The 17408-nt window shown below is 49.1% G+C and overlaps 1 protein-coding gene across 4 annotated transcripts in view; it reads left to right on the top strand.

Moving 5' to 3' along the window:
* The window catches only part of Pax5 (paired box 5), a 192025-nt gene that overhangs the window by 63637 nt on the left and 110980 nt on the right, over nt 1-17408 (top strand). For all 4 annotated transcript variants that reach the window (XM_076564114.1, XM_042271079.2, XM_076564115.1 and 1 more), the window contains exon 6: nt 2118-2293. In XM_076564114.1, the coding sequence (XP_076420229.1) occupies nt 2118-2293 (176 nt within the window). The remainder of the gene's footprint in view (nt 1-2117; nt 2294-17408) is intronic.

The following is a 17408-nucleotide window of genomic DNA, read 5'->3' as shown; positions in this document are numbered from 1 at the left end:
AGTGACCCAGGTTTTATGCTGAGACTGTTGTTCAGAGGGACCAGCTTCCACTTTAGGCCACACCTATCGGGTCGTGTAGGCTGTGGCCCAGCCTTGCTTTGAAACTGATGAGGCACCTGTTTTCTCAGGTAGCTTGTAAGCTGTCCCTAAAAGCCCTTCCTGTAGAACATGTCGGGTGCTCTAGGCCTGTCAGTCCTCTTGGGGATCCTGAAAGGGCAGTGCTCAGGTGAACCCCCAAAGTTGGTCTCTATTCAAATTTCAGGCTCCGCAGACAGAGGAGTGGCTGGAACTCTCTTCTGCCTGAGGCCCAGGGATACAATATCCCACCACTTCAGGTTCCTTGGTTTGGTCTCATTCCTTACATGGGTGGGGGGTTGTCATGACAATGGGCAGTATGTGCTTCTTGGGGCAGAGGCTGGATGAGGCCTGGGGTATGTGGTGGGGTATGTGGTGCCTCTCAGTAGGAGAGCTGACCTTTGGTGGTGCTCTCACAGATTCAACAATACAAGCAGAAGCCCCACCAGGGCCTGATTTCTACAGCCTCTCATCAGCCCTCAGGGACGACTGGTCCTTGAGAACCCTGGGCAATGATGAGCCCCAGAGGCCATGTGCTTGCAGGGACCCTCTGTTCTCGAGCTTGCTTTTCTCTTGAACAGGTCAAATCCAAGACCCACAAAAGACAGTTCAACCCCATTTTTTTCAAATTAATAATTCATTATATTTTCTTTGAAATATAAACACCACCCCCAGAGACAGACACAGTGGGTAGTTAACACAGCAGAATACTTTCTTAACTTACACTTCAGAATAGGCAATGCTCTCAAGTCCTGAAAGAAGACAGCTGTTTGGCATGCACTGCTCCTCCTGTGTATATTATATGCAACATTTCTATTATGTAAGACTTTACACAGTATACATATATCTGAAAATTTGTAAGAACACATCACACCACACCTTTTCTTCTCTTTTGTCTCCAAACATCGTGACCATCCTGCACTTCGCTCATCCTTCACCTAACCCTGGGTCCTGAGATCTCGCTCATCCTTCACCTGACCCTGGATCCGGAAGATCTTGGCAAAGATCTCACTTCTTTACACTGCTGCATGGCTTTCCATTGTCCAAGAAATGCCATGGTCTCTTTAGTCACTTCTCTATGAATGAACTTGGGTGGTTTCCAGCCTCTTGTTCCAAGAACCTTGTGCATCCATCACTTTCCATATACACAAGCCAGCTATAAAGCACACTCCCAGAAATGCAGTCTCTCAGGGACAGTGCCCACGTGATGTTGATAGGTTTTTGTCAGGTCAACCAGCACAGGTGTGTGACTCGAATTGTACGCGCGTCTGCCTGTCTCCCCAGGACAGCGTGTCACAGACTGGCCACGATGGTATGACAAATGTGCAGGGTGAGGACATCAGGGAGAGGTGCAGAGGGCCGATAACACCCATGACTAAGTCCTTGAGTCACTCTGAGCTGAAATCCTCAGGCAAAGAAATTGTTTCATTTCTCTAGGCCTGGAATTTTCATTTGTGATAGGAGGAAAATAGTAATATCCCGAGTTAGTTCCTTTTTTTTTGCTTCTGTAATGAAATTCCTCAGGGCAGGAAAGTTTATAAAGGAGCTCATGGCTCTGGAAGTTCAAACCTGTGGTGCGGGCTCAGCCTTGGTGAAGAACTTGTGTGAGTGTGCACACGCTTGTGTGAGAGAGAAGAGAACTGAGGAGGAGGAGGAATAGGCACCACCAGACTGGACCTCCTCCAGCTCTTAAAGGCCCCATGCCTTTTAAACAACCACTAACCATCAAACCCCCAACACCCAGCACTAGGGGCATGAATACAAACCACAGCGCTCATGCCAGGGTCACTGCGGAAGGTAAAGGACATAACATCTAACAAATGGCCTTTGTGCAGTGCCTGGCATGTGACTAGGAGAGGCTGGCTCTGCCGCCGGCAGCAGGTGGTCTTGTCCCGCAGCCCCTTCCCTGAACCCCTGTCATGGGCAGGGAGCCGGGCTGGAGGGTCGGTCAGGCCCCCTTCCCAGTCCCAGGGTCTGGCCTTTCCTCCTCTGACGTCAGAACAGCCTCCACTCATCCTTTCTCTCTCTCATGCTCACCAAAGGTATCCAGGAGTCTCCAGTGCCGAACGGCCACTCACTTCCAGGCAGAGACTTCCTCCGGAAGCAGATGCGGGGAGATCTGTTCACACAGCAGCAGCTGGAGGTGCTGGACCGCGTGTTCGAGAGGCAGCACTACTCAGACATTTTCACCACCACGGAGCCCATCAAGCCAGAGCAGGTATGCCCGTGACTCCCGCCCGCCACACCGGCAGCCACCGCGCAGGCCCGAGCCGTTCCGGGAAGCGGGGCATCGGCACAGAAAGGGTGGGGGTCTTTGCAGAGTGGGAATTCTGTTTTTGGCCAAGCATCGCTGGTCACAACATCCCACCAGACCAGGAGGATTTGCTCAGGGGGCGCTCCGAGGCTTCTTGGCCCGGTGGCTCTGTCTCTGGCCAGCCACAGAGGCATGTGACTCCTCTGGTTGCTCTGCTGCTAGTGAACGGTATGCTTTCCAAGGGCTTTTTGGATTGGGGTGTGTGTGGTGATCTTCTGGGTCACTTCAGGTGGTTTTGACATCCTGTCAATTAGGAACATGATCTAAATAGATAAAATCACTTTATGGCGTCAGGCTTACAGCCATGGAGTATGGGATGATATCTCATGACAATTGGCCTATGCTTGGCATTATGGGATTGCTTACAAGTGTGGATAGCCCAAGCATGGGGTCAGCCATCAGAAGGCCCTGCTCTGACAGGTAAGTCAGACAGACACCAGCCTTTCTTTCATGGCTCTCTCAGAGCGGATCCTGTGGAGACTTTTACAGACCATTTAGCCAGTTTGATTTCGGACAGGGACACTGAGGCCCACAGAGACAAAGCAACTTGCCTAAGGCTGCCCAGCGAGTATTCACTTAGCAAACATTGGCAATTGTCTAGTATGGGTAAGGCATGGAACCAGACGCTGTGTGTCCATCAGTGAGCAGACAAGCTTGGACTTGTCCCCAATCCTACAGATTTGTAGGAGAAGCACAGCTCGGGGCTGGAAAGCTGTCTGAGGCAGAGACTGAGCCAGCGTGGAGGCTGCCATGTTAAACAACTGTAAAGGATGTGGGTGTGGAGGGATGTGCCTGGCAGAGTGAATGGCAAGTGCAAAAGCCCTGAGGCGAGAGGGAGGTAGCAGAAGTGGAAAGATCCAGTGTGCCCGGGATTCAGGGTCAGGGTAGGAGATGATGCTGGAGGCATGAGTCTGGTCTTACGGACTGTGGGAGGATGTTGCTCACTCCCTTACAAGTTAAATGGTATCTCCCCTGCAAGTGGCATGGCCATGGGCCCTGGGCGAAGCTGATCCCATTCTAGAGCCTGGGTTTTAGGGATAAGAGTTTCTTCTATCATGGACAGCTGCCTTCCACTGCTGAGTCTTTCTGAGAGATGGTAAAAGCCACACTTCATCTGAGCTGTCTGAGGTGTGAGGAAGTGACCAAGGGTGAGGGTCCAGGGTTCCGTGCCCGGCCTGGCTTTCCCACACAAGGTTGCCAGCATCTCCATTAGGGCAGGATGAATGAAGCATAGACACTGAGTGTTGTGAGTCCCTCTGTGTTTCATGGGAGTCTTGAAGAAGGCCTGAAGCTGCATTCTACTTTATCCATTTAAATGCCTGGGAAGATTGGCTCAAGACCAGGTAGGTGTTCACTGGGAGGCATCCCAGAGCTGTCCAGGCACCTCCTCACCCACTCAGGAGCTCACTGGTCCAACATGTTTCCTGCACATGGGCAGCGGGCCCAGGACAGTGCCAGGCTTGGAGGGGACAGAGGCACAGACCAGATATCATCTCTGTTCATTCTTGTGCAGAATCGTGTGATGTGAACTCAGGAGCCACAGACACACGAGAAAGCTCAACAGACGATGTGGAGTGCTGCGGGGGGTCGGGGGGGATTCACTCTGATGTTTGCACTGAGGGCAAGAATACTGAGGAGGGAATGTCGCACTGGATCCCAAGGCCAAGGCCATATGGGCTCAGGTGGAGATGAGGCCCAGTAGGGAGGAGGCCTGGGCTGCAGGCTCCGGGAAGCTGTGTTTCTATGGTGTCCTTCAGAACGCTGTGGCCTGGTGCAGGTCTGGCTGTGAGTTCCGAGGCCGGTCTAGCAAGGCTAAACGCGGGCAGGATAATGACTGACTCAGTGTTTTCTGGTTAATCTGGTTCACCTCTCTGTGGCATGCTGTAATGAGGAGAGATGGAAGGTGAGGCTGCAAGGCTGCCCTGCGTGCATGCAGGCACTGGACTATGAATGACATGCCCCCGTGCCCTGTTCCCAATCACTATGGACAAATGACGGCCTGAGCGCGGGGCTGCTGCTGGGAAAGGCGTGTACATCAAGTGTATGAGTTCCTCAAGTCCCCTCCTGCTCACTGTCTTCTGACTGACTGACCATGGGCCCTGCCTGTGACCCTCGTGATCCCCCAGCGTGGAATGGTGGTGACACTAAGAAGTGAGCCCTGAGCTGCTGGCCATGCAGACTGGCCATCTCATCCAGCGGCCTGGCCCAGGGCTTGCTGTTACTTTCATTGAATGATCTAATGGGGGAAATAAAAAGCACCTCCTGCCTGAGGAGCTGGGGACCCTGGCTCTGAGCCCTGCCTCTGCTCTGTTGAACTCCTCACTTTTCTCTGGACCTTGGTTTCTTTATTTGTGTAATCATCGTGGACAATAGCCATGGCTGCAGTCAGCTCACAGTAAGAGCAGAGGTTACTCACCTATGCGTGATAGCGTTCAGCTTTCCAAGGACTTAATGCAGTCCACGCTGGACCTTCCCTTTAAATGTCCTCTAAGCAGCTGGGTCACACCTGTGAGGCCCTGTTTATGGATTTGAGCTTTAAAACAGACTGAATATACCCATTTTCAGGGCCAGGATTGTTGAGGCCACAGAGCTGGAGTTTGACCTCAGGCTCTTCTCTGTCCTCATTGTTGTACAAGATGATGTCATGGATGTTTGTGTTCCTGGAGGTTTCTGGGATCAGTCCTTGGACTGGCTAGTGTTCTGCCGGGCCTTCCTCAGACAGACTGTAGGTCATTCCAGGACGTACATGGACCTGGACAGGTCACCCACTCCATTCCTGGGGAAAACATTGCCAACTGAATGTCAGGGTGGTGCTGAGGCCACTGCTGGGAATGTTTCCCACTGAGTTCTACTCGGAGTGGGTGGCCAGCTCTGACTCTTGGCCCTTTTCATAGGGAAACTCAGAGTGCCCTTTGCCTTGATAGAAGACGTTAACGAGACCCACTCTGGGGCGATGAAACACTTCCTTCTCAAAATGGTTATTGAAAAAGCAATTTTGTTTTCCCTACATGGGGAGTGAGTAAAAATCACCCCAGAGGAACGGAAGGGGGGTGGGGAGGCAAAAAGAAACTGCTGATGTGTGTGTATGTGTGTGTGTGTGTGTGCATGTGTGTGTGTGTGTGTGTGTGTATGTGTGTGTGTGTGCGTGTGTGCTCACACGCGTGCATGAACACACATGCGTGTTCAGCAGTGGAATCTGTTTCAGTAAAACTCAAGTTGATGCTGGCTGTCACTGTGGTGGGCTCCGGCTCTGGCAGAGTGGGTCCCTCCTCCGGCCACCGAGAGGACGCAGCCCGCTGTATTTACCCTCGGCAGACTATTAACCAACACTAGGCTATTAATCTGGCTTTTGAGCCTTCACTAAAGCCCATAAAAGCTCACAGTTGTCAAATGGAGTTCATTTTAATTTCCTTTCAATCACAGTAAATTATTCAGGTGATAAATCAGCTGGAGCAGCCTCCTGGCTGTAATAGAAACCCTAATTCCTGGCTAATTATCCAGCCCATTGCTGCCAACAGATCAATACGGGCGCAAAATGGAACGGGCCCAGGGCCCTCCCTCCCATTGGGCCAGAGACAGAGAGACAGCTGGGGAAGGGGACGTGCTGCTGACCTCCTGGGAAGTTCAAAGGTCATGGGGGGTTAAATCAGGAGATGGCCTGTCCCTTGTCTAACAGAAAGCCACCAGAAGTGCCCCCCTGTTCTCCCGAGCAGCTTTGTCCACTGCATGGTGGCTCTGCTGTCGGCCAGCAGGTGGACTGGCTTCTAAGTCTGCCTGATCCCATGAGCATCCCCGCCCTGGGAAGGGGCTGGTCTGTTGGCATCACCCAACAAGACTGATCTGGGTCTTCAGGGACAGACTCAGAAGCTACCAGGAGCCAGATAAAGGTCTGGGCTCTGTGGGGGACCCGAGGCCCTGGCTTCAGGGGGCTCATTTTTCCCCTGGTTGCATGTGTGTTCTGTCATGAGGAAGTGGAGGAGGGGGAGGGGGGAGAGGGAGACAGGCATGCCAGGCCAGAAGCAGAAAGGTGCCTGGAGGAGATGCCCTTGGGGATCTAGAGAGCTGGGCAGATCTGGGCTGGTGGAGATGGCAGCGTTGGCTGGAAGGGTGTTCTGGAGACCTGGAACTGCATGAGTCAAGGTCTGGAGGAATGCCAGCGTGGAGCTGGAACGCTATCTGAGTGACAGGAAGTCAGGGACTCAAACCCCAAAAGGATGGAATGCGGAAGTGAGGACATTTGATGTTGTTTTGGGATCAGAAAGTCTCAAGGAATCTGGGTGCCGTGGCCTGGACCATGCTGTGGGACTTCTTGCTTCTCGCCCTGCCCCTGCTGTGGCCACTGGAACTTCCTTCCTGCAGCCCATCCCTCCACAAGAGCTGCTTGTGGCTTTCTCCCTGTTCTGTCTTCCACAGGACCTTTTCACTGTCCCGTGTCCCTTTACCCATAGGAAGCTCTTGCTCTGGCTAGGCCTCACCCCACTGCCCTCCAAGAGCTGGGCTGCTTCTGTGTCAAGAGGGTTGCTAACCATGTCTCTCAGGCTGGCATGTGCACATGTATGAGTGTGTGTGTGGACACCAGGAACAGCTTGGCAAGTGCTTGATGGCAGATACCCTAATCACAACTACTTTCTTATGTTGTTTACACTCTCAAGTGCTGATCACTGGCTCCCTGCATGGAGCATCACCCTACAACTGCATATATATATATATATATATATATATATATATATATATATATATATATCCCCTTTCCCCTGGTCCAGGCTGAGCAAGAGTCCCACCCACTCCTGTGAGTCACCCACGACCCCATAAGGCCACACCCACTGTCTCCTGTTTGAACTCAGGCTCACGCTTGCGGCAGGGTCGTGGCCAGTGTGAACTCACTGCTGACCATCTGCCCTGGAAGGTCCAGCACAGAGCCCCTTGATGCATCTTCCTCCGGGGCCACAAGAACCCCTGTCAGCCCTCCGTGCCGACAGGACAGCAAAGGTCCAGTGAGACTGCTATACAGTGACTTAGCTAAGGGACACAGCGAGCCCAGAGTCAAGATGGGAAGAGAGCACTCATCCCTTGGCAGGGGGCTGCAAGAGGGAAGAGGGAACGTCTATGGCAGGACAAGAGTAAGTGAGTCAATAAGGAGGCCTCATCCTCCAACATGAGGGAAGAGTACAGACACCCCCCCCCCCTACACACACACACACACACACACACTATTTCACTTGAATGTCTCCTTGTCTTTGGAATGGCATGGTGGCATGGAGTGATCAGTAACTCTTGCTTTCTAGAGCCCTAGAGGCACCCAGTGCGCCTAGACTACCCTCTCTTCCCTTTCCATCATCATTGTGTCTAAGAGACCCGAGTGTGAAAAGGACCTGGGTCTGGAGGGCTCAATCTTCTTGGCTTTGCTGTCTAGAGACTGTCTTGGAAATACCCATTTGTTCCCTGGCAGCTTGGAAAACATTTTCTAAGCCACTGGGCATTCTTTGTCTTCCTGCGGATCAAGCATAAGGGTGGATTCCCCCAAATCGTATGTCTGTTTCGTGAGGCAAGGGAATTCTTGGGGGATGACCAATTGGGGTTTTACGGTATGAAAGCATGGGGCCCCTAGTCTTCAGTAATGCTTTTTCCAGGGCCTCTGCATTTGTGGTGTTGGATTAGCCTGGGTTATCCTTGAGATTCATTTAAGCTCCCGCGTTCCGTAAGGCCTAAAATTAATCGGAATCCATCTCTTATTTTTATTTTGACATGTTTACATTTTCCCCCTCCTGTCTTTTCTACTCTTTTTGATGACAGGCAAATTCCGTGTCTGTGGGGTTTAAGATTACAAGGGAATTGTCACAGAGCTGCCTGCACTTGGCTGGGTTGTTCTCTCATTCATTTATTCATTCATTCATCCAGGAAATCTTACAGACATGCCGTGTCAGTGACATTGGCCACCTGTGCTATGGTGTGCGGCATAAAGAAATAATGGCTGCCACAGCCTAAGGTACCATGCGAGAACTGACTCTGGGTAGAGATGTTTCCCCTCAAACTATGCTGGCCGATATTTGCAATTTAAAAAGGAGGAAAGGTCTGGGGATGTAGCTCAGCTGCTACAGTACTTGCCTAGCATGCACAAAGCCCTTGATTCAGTCCCTGGACCACAGGAACCCGGTGTGGCAGTGCCTAGGGTTCCAGCACTTCTGAGGTAGAGGTAGGGGGAGCAGAGGATCAGGTATCTTTGGCTACATAGTGAGTTTGAGCCATCCTGGGCCTGATGAGACCCCAGCTCAAGGAATAAAATACAAATTAAAAAGGATGAAAGAACCAGCCATTCTTGTCCAATGGCTTCTTTAGTTTTGAAGCCACGTTGGAAGTTTGGCTTAGGGAATTTAGTATTATAAAGCTCTTCATTTAATTAAGTCTAAGAACAAACCTTTCCTGGTTTGCAAATTATATTTTAAATGCCCACAGACCATTAACACGGTCAGGTCCACTTCAGGTTCCCTTCACATTTCAAAGGATAAGAGCGCTGCACCAGGAGCAACAGTAAAACACTTTTGCTGGGTCTGAGGTTGGGAGAGAGGTTAGCTCAGGGGCTGAAGCTAAGCGGGAACGCGGAGCCAGAACTCTCAGTTCAGCTGGTGCTCAAGTCCTGGTGGCCCAGGGTGCCCGTTCTGGGTTGTTTCTAGTGAATGGGGGCGGGGGTTGGAGCCTGCTGCTGGTTTTGGCAGAGGCCTGGCCTAGGTGATGTGGGAGCTGAAACCAATCTACTGGCCAACTGCCCAAGAGCTGGAAGGCCCACACTGTCTGTGAAAAAAGCCGTAGGCCAGGTTCTTCCTTGTCTTGAGAGAAGGCGGCGGCACGGGACTCAGAGTAGAATAAAAGCTTCCAATAAGAAGTGGAAACCTCGAACCTGTGCTATATCCAGGTGTGGTTTCTCATGTCATAGTGTGCATAAGGAACCCAAGAGTAGCAATTCATACTAACTGAATTATGTCAGTGTGATCCCAGTGACGCCTCAGAGAAGCGCATGCAACGTGCTCCTCTTGACCCTTGACCCAGGTGTGTATCGTGCCTACAGAGTAAGCCACAGCAAGTAAAAATGATCTCACAACTTAAAAGACGTAAACCTGGCAAGGAAACGAGAGTGAGTCAGGAGAGAGCCAGAGAATCCAACTCCAAGAACCTAAGGTAACAGACGAATTGAAAGAAACTATAAAACGACTGAAGCAGTGACAGAATTGGAAACCATTATAAAATTCCAAAACATCTTTTTCAAAAAGGAGAGAGACAGAGTAGAAAATCGCATCTAGAAATAAAAGTGACTGGTACCCATTAGAATTAAAGGTTCAGTGACAGGGTAAATGCCCGCTAAGAAACAGCTGAATAGAAAATTAACGGTTTGGGAGACAAGAGTTGAGGAACTGGAACCACCGAGAAAGGTAAAGAGTGGGGGAGATAATGTCATAAAATACCTAAGTTCACCCTAAGCACCACCTGTGCAAGGCGGGACTGAGGGTGTAGCTCGGTGGTGCAGTGTTTGCCTGAGGTCTTAGGGTCAGTCACCAGCACAACACACACACACACAAAAAGCCCTGAAATGTATTGTCACATGTGCATAGAACCCCAGGGCTGGGGAGGTGGAGACAGGTAGATCTCTGCGGCTCACTGGCCATCCAGGTCACACCAACTTGGGGACCCCCAAGACCCAATGAAAGACCCTGTCTCCACAAGGTGGGTGGAGGAATGGCATTTGAGGCTGACTTCTGGCCTGCACGTGCACCGGCACACGTGTATGTACTTGCACACACATGGCCATGAGCACACACCCGCGTATACCCTGAACCCCCAAGAGAGAGTCACAATTGACTTATAATTAAATAAATCACTTACCATTTAAGGTGGTGTCTACCACCAAAGACGCACTGAATGGCTAACCGGTGACTTCAGTGAGATATTAGGGACGTCCTGTTTCAGCTCTGAGAGGTGAAGTTTAGAAGTTGTGGCAAAAAGAAAGCTGAATACATGGAAAATAAACAGACTTTATTAGCATATCAGAGAACTGAGGTCACAGGGTTAACAGTTGCTGCAAAACCTGAAGAAGCATGAAAAAACAGAGCTCTCCTGTGTAAACACTGACCCTCACACTGAAGTCCTGCCCACCGCCATTCCTACTACTTGGTGTATCACATGGACATTTCAGGACCTTCTTGTGAGTGTGGTGCTGGAGACTGGATGCTAGGACCGGGGATACAAACACTGTACTACTGAGCCATAACCCCAGTCTCCCATGTGCGTATTTCAAGCAAAAAATCAGGCAAGAGGAAGCAAAGCAAGAAGAGAGAAAGCGTCCCATGAGAACGACACACAACACAGAGTCTGGAAACATTCGAGAACTTAAAATAAGCATAACTGGTATGTTAATGGCACCAGCGGAAAAAGTAGGCAGCATACAAAAACAGGTGGGTAACAGCAAATGATGGGAAGACTCAAAAGAAAATGCTAGAAATAGAAAGAGGAACAGAAATCGAGAATGCCTCTGGTGGGCTCGTCAATAGAGTGGATACAGCCTAGTAAAGGATAATCAAGCTTGTTGAAGATACAGCGACAGGAAGTTCCCAAACTGAAATGCAGAGAGACGGAAAAAAGGCCAAAAACAAAACTCTGAACTGTGGGGAAATGGGGAGGAGCCACATATATGTACTGTGAGAAGAGAAAAACAAATAAATAATTGAAATAGTAATGGCCAAGAATTTTCCAAATGAGTGACAAGCGATTTTAACCCACAGATGCAAGAGTCTCAGAGAACCCTAAGCCACACAAGCACCAAAATATCTACATGGAGCCATGTCACAGTCAAGTGTCACACAAAAAATAATAATAATAATAACGAGAAAATAGAAAACCACCATTGTATCTCCTGGCATAGAGATGCATGCCTTTAATCACAGCACTCAGATCTCTATGAGTTTGAAGCCAGTCTGAGCTGTACAGTGAGACCCTGTCTCAAACAAACAAACAAGTAAAATAAAAATAAAAACCCACTATGTTATCAGAGGAAGAAGGCAAAGAACTACAGAGATTTCTGGTCAGAAACTATGTAAACAGAGAATGAGGTTTAATATTTAATGTGCTAAAAGCTTAAGGGTGTGCCTCCTGGTTAGTCAGCCACACTCCAGCAGATGGCCCATCCCAGAACCAGAAGTACACAGGCGGCAGAAGTTGGAGTTAATAAGAGATTGAAAAAGAAAAAGCATAGGGAGTTGAGGGGGTAGGGAGGAGGGAGTGGATCTGGGAGGAGTTGGGGGTAGGGAGGAGGGAGTGGATCTGGGAGGAGTTGGGGGTAGGGAGGAGGGAGTGGATCTGGGAGGAGTTGGGGGTAGGGAGGAGGGAGTAGATCTGGGAGGAGTTGGGGGCAGGGAGGAGAGAGTGGATCTGGGAGGAGTTGGGGGCAGGGAGGAGGGAGTGGATCTGGGAGGAGTTGGGGGCAAGGAGGAGAGAGTGGATCTGGGAGGAGCTGAGGGCAGGGAGGAGGGAGTGGATCTGGGAGGAGTTGGGGGTAGGGAGGAGGGAGTGGATCTGGGAGGAGTTGGGGGTAGGGAGGAGGGAGTGGATCTGGGAGGAGTTGGGGGGGGCTTACTATGACTAAAGTGCATTATATGGAATTTTCAGAGAACTCAGGGGCTAGGGAGATGGCTGAGAGGTTAAGAGCACTTGCTACCCTTGTACCCACACAGTGGCTCACAGCTGTCTGTCACTCCAGTTCCAGGGAGTTCTGACATCCTCCTATGACCTCCATAGGTACTGCACACACTTGATGCACATATATGCAGACAAAGCACTCATACGCATGAAATAAGTCAATTAATCTAAAAACACTAGAGAGGGAACATTTGAGTACTTAAGGGAGAGGGAAATTATAGGGTCAGAAACGAAGCTACACGAAGAAGGTGGCCAGAGAAGGGATGAATGGAGACGAAATCAAACCTAGGGTGTGTATTATTCTTAACTGGTCTACACCACTAGTGTAAATCAACAACAGTAACAATATAAAGGGGGATTAATACAGATAGATGCAGGAAATGAACTGCAGCAATGTCCTGGGGGCAGGTGGGAGGAAGTGGGAAGTACCCGTGCTACCGACGAACAGAAATAATGGCATTTTGGAGTTAGACTGTAAATGTCTATTACGAATTTCAAGGAAAGTACAGGAATTTATAAAACTTTGTAAAAGGAATAAGTGAAATGCTAACAGAAAAAACAAAGTGGAATCCTGGGAAAAGGAACAAAGCAAGGGGAGGATGGAGCAAAGGATGAGCCTGCAAACCAGACAGCTAACACAGTAGCTATCAATCCAGTTCTGCTAAGGATCACTCCGAACGCAAGTGGTCTGCATGCACCCATCAGAGGGCGGCAAAGGGCAGTGTGTGAGAAAAGCTGGGGGACGCAACTGTACATTGCCTACAAGAAGGACACAAAACCCAGGAGAGAGTAGGCTTTATGGAGTCATGGTAACCAATACATTGACAAATTAAGGATAATCTATTAAACAGGATTATTCAATAAGTTGTATTGCCTGTCAAAAGCATGGCTAGTTTGGGGGATTTAGAAACAAGTAGAAAAATAGATAATAATGGCAGGCAGTACTGACAAGGGCATGGTTTAAGCTACAGAATTCCAAGATGGCACACTGCCCAGGGAGAGGGCAGACATGTGAGGCACTGGAGGAGGTGGGCAGTGGTTCAGGGTCCCCACTAACACATGTTGTTAGATGTGACAGAATGCATGGCTTCCAAGCCAGAAGAGACAGAGAGAGACGCAGAGAGTTCTCAGTAAGTCCAAAGAAGACAAAGGGAGGAAGAAGGACGCAACAGAAACGCAAGGTAAACGGCAAGTTAGAGATCGTAAAGAAGAGAACTACGTGGACGTCTTCAAGATGAAAACTTCCAGATCACAAGCCGTGTGAAATAACCAAAACATGCAAGCGTGCTACTTGTAGAAGACAACTTCAAACAAGATGGGTAGAAAGAATCTGAGTAATGAGATAGATGATAATATGGGCCAGTCAGTGCTAACTGGAAAAATCTGTCTGGCTGTATCACCACCAGAGGAAATAAATTCTAAGGTCTTCAAAGACAAAAGGGTCATTGTTTAATGATAACAACAACAACAACAAAATTCCTAGGAAGATAGTAGAGCAATCCTGAATTTCTACACTCTTACCCACACAGCCTCAAATATCGAAAGCAAAATTACCACCGAATAATCCCGTGATCCCTTTTGAAGACTTTAACAAGCCAAAGAAGAGCTCATGCTGACAAAATGCTGGCAGGGATATTTGTAAGACTCAAGCAATGCAGGGAACGAGCTGCATAGAACAGCCTGCCAGGGCCACGTAGCAGAACCACAGGCTCTTACGTATGGTGACAGAACTCCGGGACTGACGGTTCCCCAGGTGGGACAGCAAGCCTGAGCAATCCCAGAAGCCCACCCTAGACACTGTGTTCTCTGATCACAATGCAGTAAGATTAAAAATGTGCAGTCCAGGGGCTGGAGAGATGACTCCGTGGTTAGGAGCACTGGCTGCTCTTCCAGAGGACCCTGGTTCAATTCCCAGCACCCACTTGGCAGCTCACAGCTGTCTATAACTCCAGTTCCAGGCGATCTAACACTCACACACACAAATGTGCACATAAAAATGAAAATAAACAAATAAGTAAGTAAAATGCATAGTCCAAAGAAGATATATTTAGAGACTCAAGACAAGGTCTGGTGACATGGCCCAGTGGGTAAAGATGCTTAAGGCCTTGCGGCCTGAATTTGATCCTGGGTACCCACGTGGGGGAAGAACAGAATTTCTACAAGTTTTTCTGTGATTTCCACCTGTTGTCATGACAACTCAGTACTCACACATGTACAAGTACACAGACAGACAGACAGACAGACACACACACACACACACAAAGGTAATTACAGACAAAATAGGGCATCCCTTCTTTGGAGTCCCTCCTACTTGTGAGAGGGACTTGTCCTATCTTAGTTTTTCTTAATAAATCTACACTTGATTTGCTCAAAACAACAACAAAAATAAACCCGGAAACACCCAGGATAAACTTTCTGGAAAAAAAAAATCCACGTACCAAAAAATTTAAATCCTGGTGAAAAACCATAAAAAATTAGAGCATCTAGCCATGCACCTACACCCACAACTGAGCAATGAAGGCAGACAGCACGTGGAGCAGATCATGACCTTAAAAACGTTTATAAAATCCATGTGTTTGCTTACCTGAATGTATGTCTTCCAACTGTGTGTGTGCAGTGCCCTCAGAGGCCAGAAGAGGGCGTCATATCCCCTGCAACTGGAGTTGCATATGGCTGTGAGCCAGCATGTGGGTGCTGGGAACAAGCCTTGGTCCTCTGCAATAGCGGCTGGCGCTCTTCATTGCGAGCCATTTTTTAAAGGTTTATTTATTTATTTAGTTAGTTAGTTAGTATGTATGTATTTATTTATTCATTATGTATACAGTATACCTGTGTGCCAGAAGAGGGCACCAGATCGCATTATTGATGGTTGTGAGCCACCATGTAGTTGCTGGGAATTGAACTCAGGACCTCTGGAAGAGTAGTCAGTGCTCTTAACCTCTGAGCCATCTCTCCAGGCCCTGAGCCATTTTTTAATACAGCCCCTGGATGCATTTTACTTAAAAAGTAAAAGTATAATGAAAATTAGAAAGTATCAGAAAATTTGAAAAAGGCCAGCAGAGTCTATTCCAACAAGGTAAAGCAGAAGGAACATAATGCATTGAAAAAACAAAACAAAATATCCAAACGATAAGGCAGTAATACACAAAAATGAAAGGCTCTCTTCCTGTTCCTCACCGACTCTGCCTCCTCAGGATGCCAGTGCCAACAGCTGCTCACACCGCCCAACTTCCCCACCTCCAAATTTGTCTTTCAAGGAACGGGAGCTGTCTAGCCTGGAGAAAAGAAAACCCAGTGACTGCCGAGGGCATTGTCTGACTCAGAAGGGCCCCTGTGGGAGCGGAAGAAACTGGTATCTTTGTGGCCCAAGGGACAGAACCAGTCTCAGGAGAAATCAAGGAGAAGCGACTTATATCTTCCGTCTTGGGGAAATGATGGATTTGTTAGTCACGCCTATCACCTGCTGCAGCCTGGTGTTCAAGCTTTTGAGAAGAACCTGACAGTCCTGGGGTCTGTGAGGAGACTGGCAGCATATGGCTCCACAGCAGTGACTCATGGGAGTTAAGGGCAGGTGAACACGAAGTGGGAGTTCTGGGGGACGCTGGAGCGGTCAGGTGTGTGAGTGGTGTGGCAGACTGACGGGGGCAGGTGAGTGGAGACCTAAGGAGGCGTTACAGCAGACAGTGATGTGTAGTAGCTGTGGCTTGGATAAGGCACCGAGGAACAGGGAGCTTTCAGATCCCAGCCTTGTTCAGATAGCCCTAGAGATAGGAGAGAGGCTATGCCTCCCACGGAGGAGGGCATCAGGGACCTGACAATGTCACCACCTCTCACATTGGTTGTGAGCTTCCTGGAGGAATCAAGGCTTCCTTGCAGCTTCTGTGGGAGCCTCCTGCTCTTGGGTTTGATCACTGACCACCCTCACTTCCTGGCAAGGATTCACTTTTCTACCCTTTTGGATAAACACATTTAGACATCCTCAGATTACCAATGCTTTCCCCCTCAATCTCCTCATATCTACCGTAGGGACAATAATAGTATCTTTGTCCCAGGTGCTGCATGGATTAAATGAGATGAGTACAAACAGGGCTTACAGGGTCGTTCTAGAAAAGAGCACTGGAAAGCCCAGCAGGTAGGTGTTGCATTTGACTAAATCTCAGTTGTTTGATTTTTACCAATAAAGACTCCAGAGCCAGATGCTGGGGTGAAAACCTGCTAGTCCAGAGAGCCAGAGAAAGCAGCCAGCTGACCTTCCTCCTCAGCCAACTCCCAGAAGCCTCCTGCTTCCTCCTCTGCCATCTCAAACAAATTCAGTGACCCTCCCATCTACTTCCTGTGTGTCTCTCTATCCATCCTCCTGACTCCCTCTTACTCTATATGGTATTTCCATAAATAATTTCATAAATTATTTCAAAAATAATCCCATTTTCTTCCTGTCAACTGGTTGCTTCTCTGCCTCTTGACCTGTGGCTGACTTTACTTAATCCTGTAAAATAGTCAAGCAGAAAGTTCTTGGCCTAAAGGTGTGTGCTAGAGCCAAGCCACACCACAACTAGAAACAGGTTATCCAGCAAATAACACAATCTCTGGGTTCACAGTGTGATCAAATATCCTGCAACAGGTAGGGCAGTGTGGGGCAGGATCCGGTTTGCATCAGAGTGCCTGGAACTGGGGTGGAGAGGAGCGATGGTCCAGAGGTCCCATCACCCGCGGTGGTAGAAGAGCCTTAGAGCCGTTGTGTGGCTGGAGCCTTCTCCTCCCCAGGCTTTCTCTGCTTTTACTGGCTGTAGCAAGAATCCTAGGAGCCGGATATTGGGATAAATGCTGAAAGATCAGAGAGACAAAGGAGCAGCCGCAGCCACCTCTGACCTTTCTGACTCCACAGCTGAAAAGGGCTGAGCTGCTGTCTCTTCCTGCCTCATACTCCTCTCTCTGCTCAGCCATATCACTTCTTCTCTCTACCTCCCTAGTGCTGGGATTAAAAGCTTGAGATCCCAAGTGCTGGGATTAAGGGTGTGTGCCACCACTGCCTGACCTCCATGGTTAACTAGCGGCTAGCTCCGCACTCTGATCTCCTGGCAAGCTTTATTTGTTGGAGCACAAGCAAAATATCACCACAGCTGGCTATAGATTATCCAGGTAAATGAACTCAGGCTTCCCTGGGAAATCCCGTTAAAGCAATCAAAATAACAATTTGCATCACTTTTAGGACTTCTGCGGAAGGAGCTAAGAAACCCTTGTAGTAAATTATTAATTCTGGTCGGACTTGAGTAGTTCTACAAATCAGTGCATTCCTGATTCCTCTTTGGAGAAACAGAGGACACGCCAGGAGATG

This window comes from Peromyscus maniculatus, chromosome 2 (genome assembly GCF_049852395.1).
Source record: "Peromyscus maniculatus bairdii isolate BWxNUB_F1_BW_parent chromosome 2, HU_Pman_BW_mat_3.1, whole genome shotgun sequence".
Taxonomy (NCBI): domain Eukaryota; kingdom Metazoa; phylum Chordata; class Mammalia; order Rodentia; family Cricetidae; genus Peromyscus; species Peromyscus maniculatus.
This window is presented reverse-complemented; position numbering and strand designations above follow the sequence as displayed.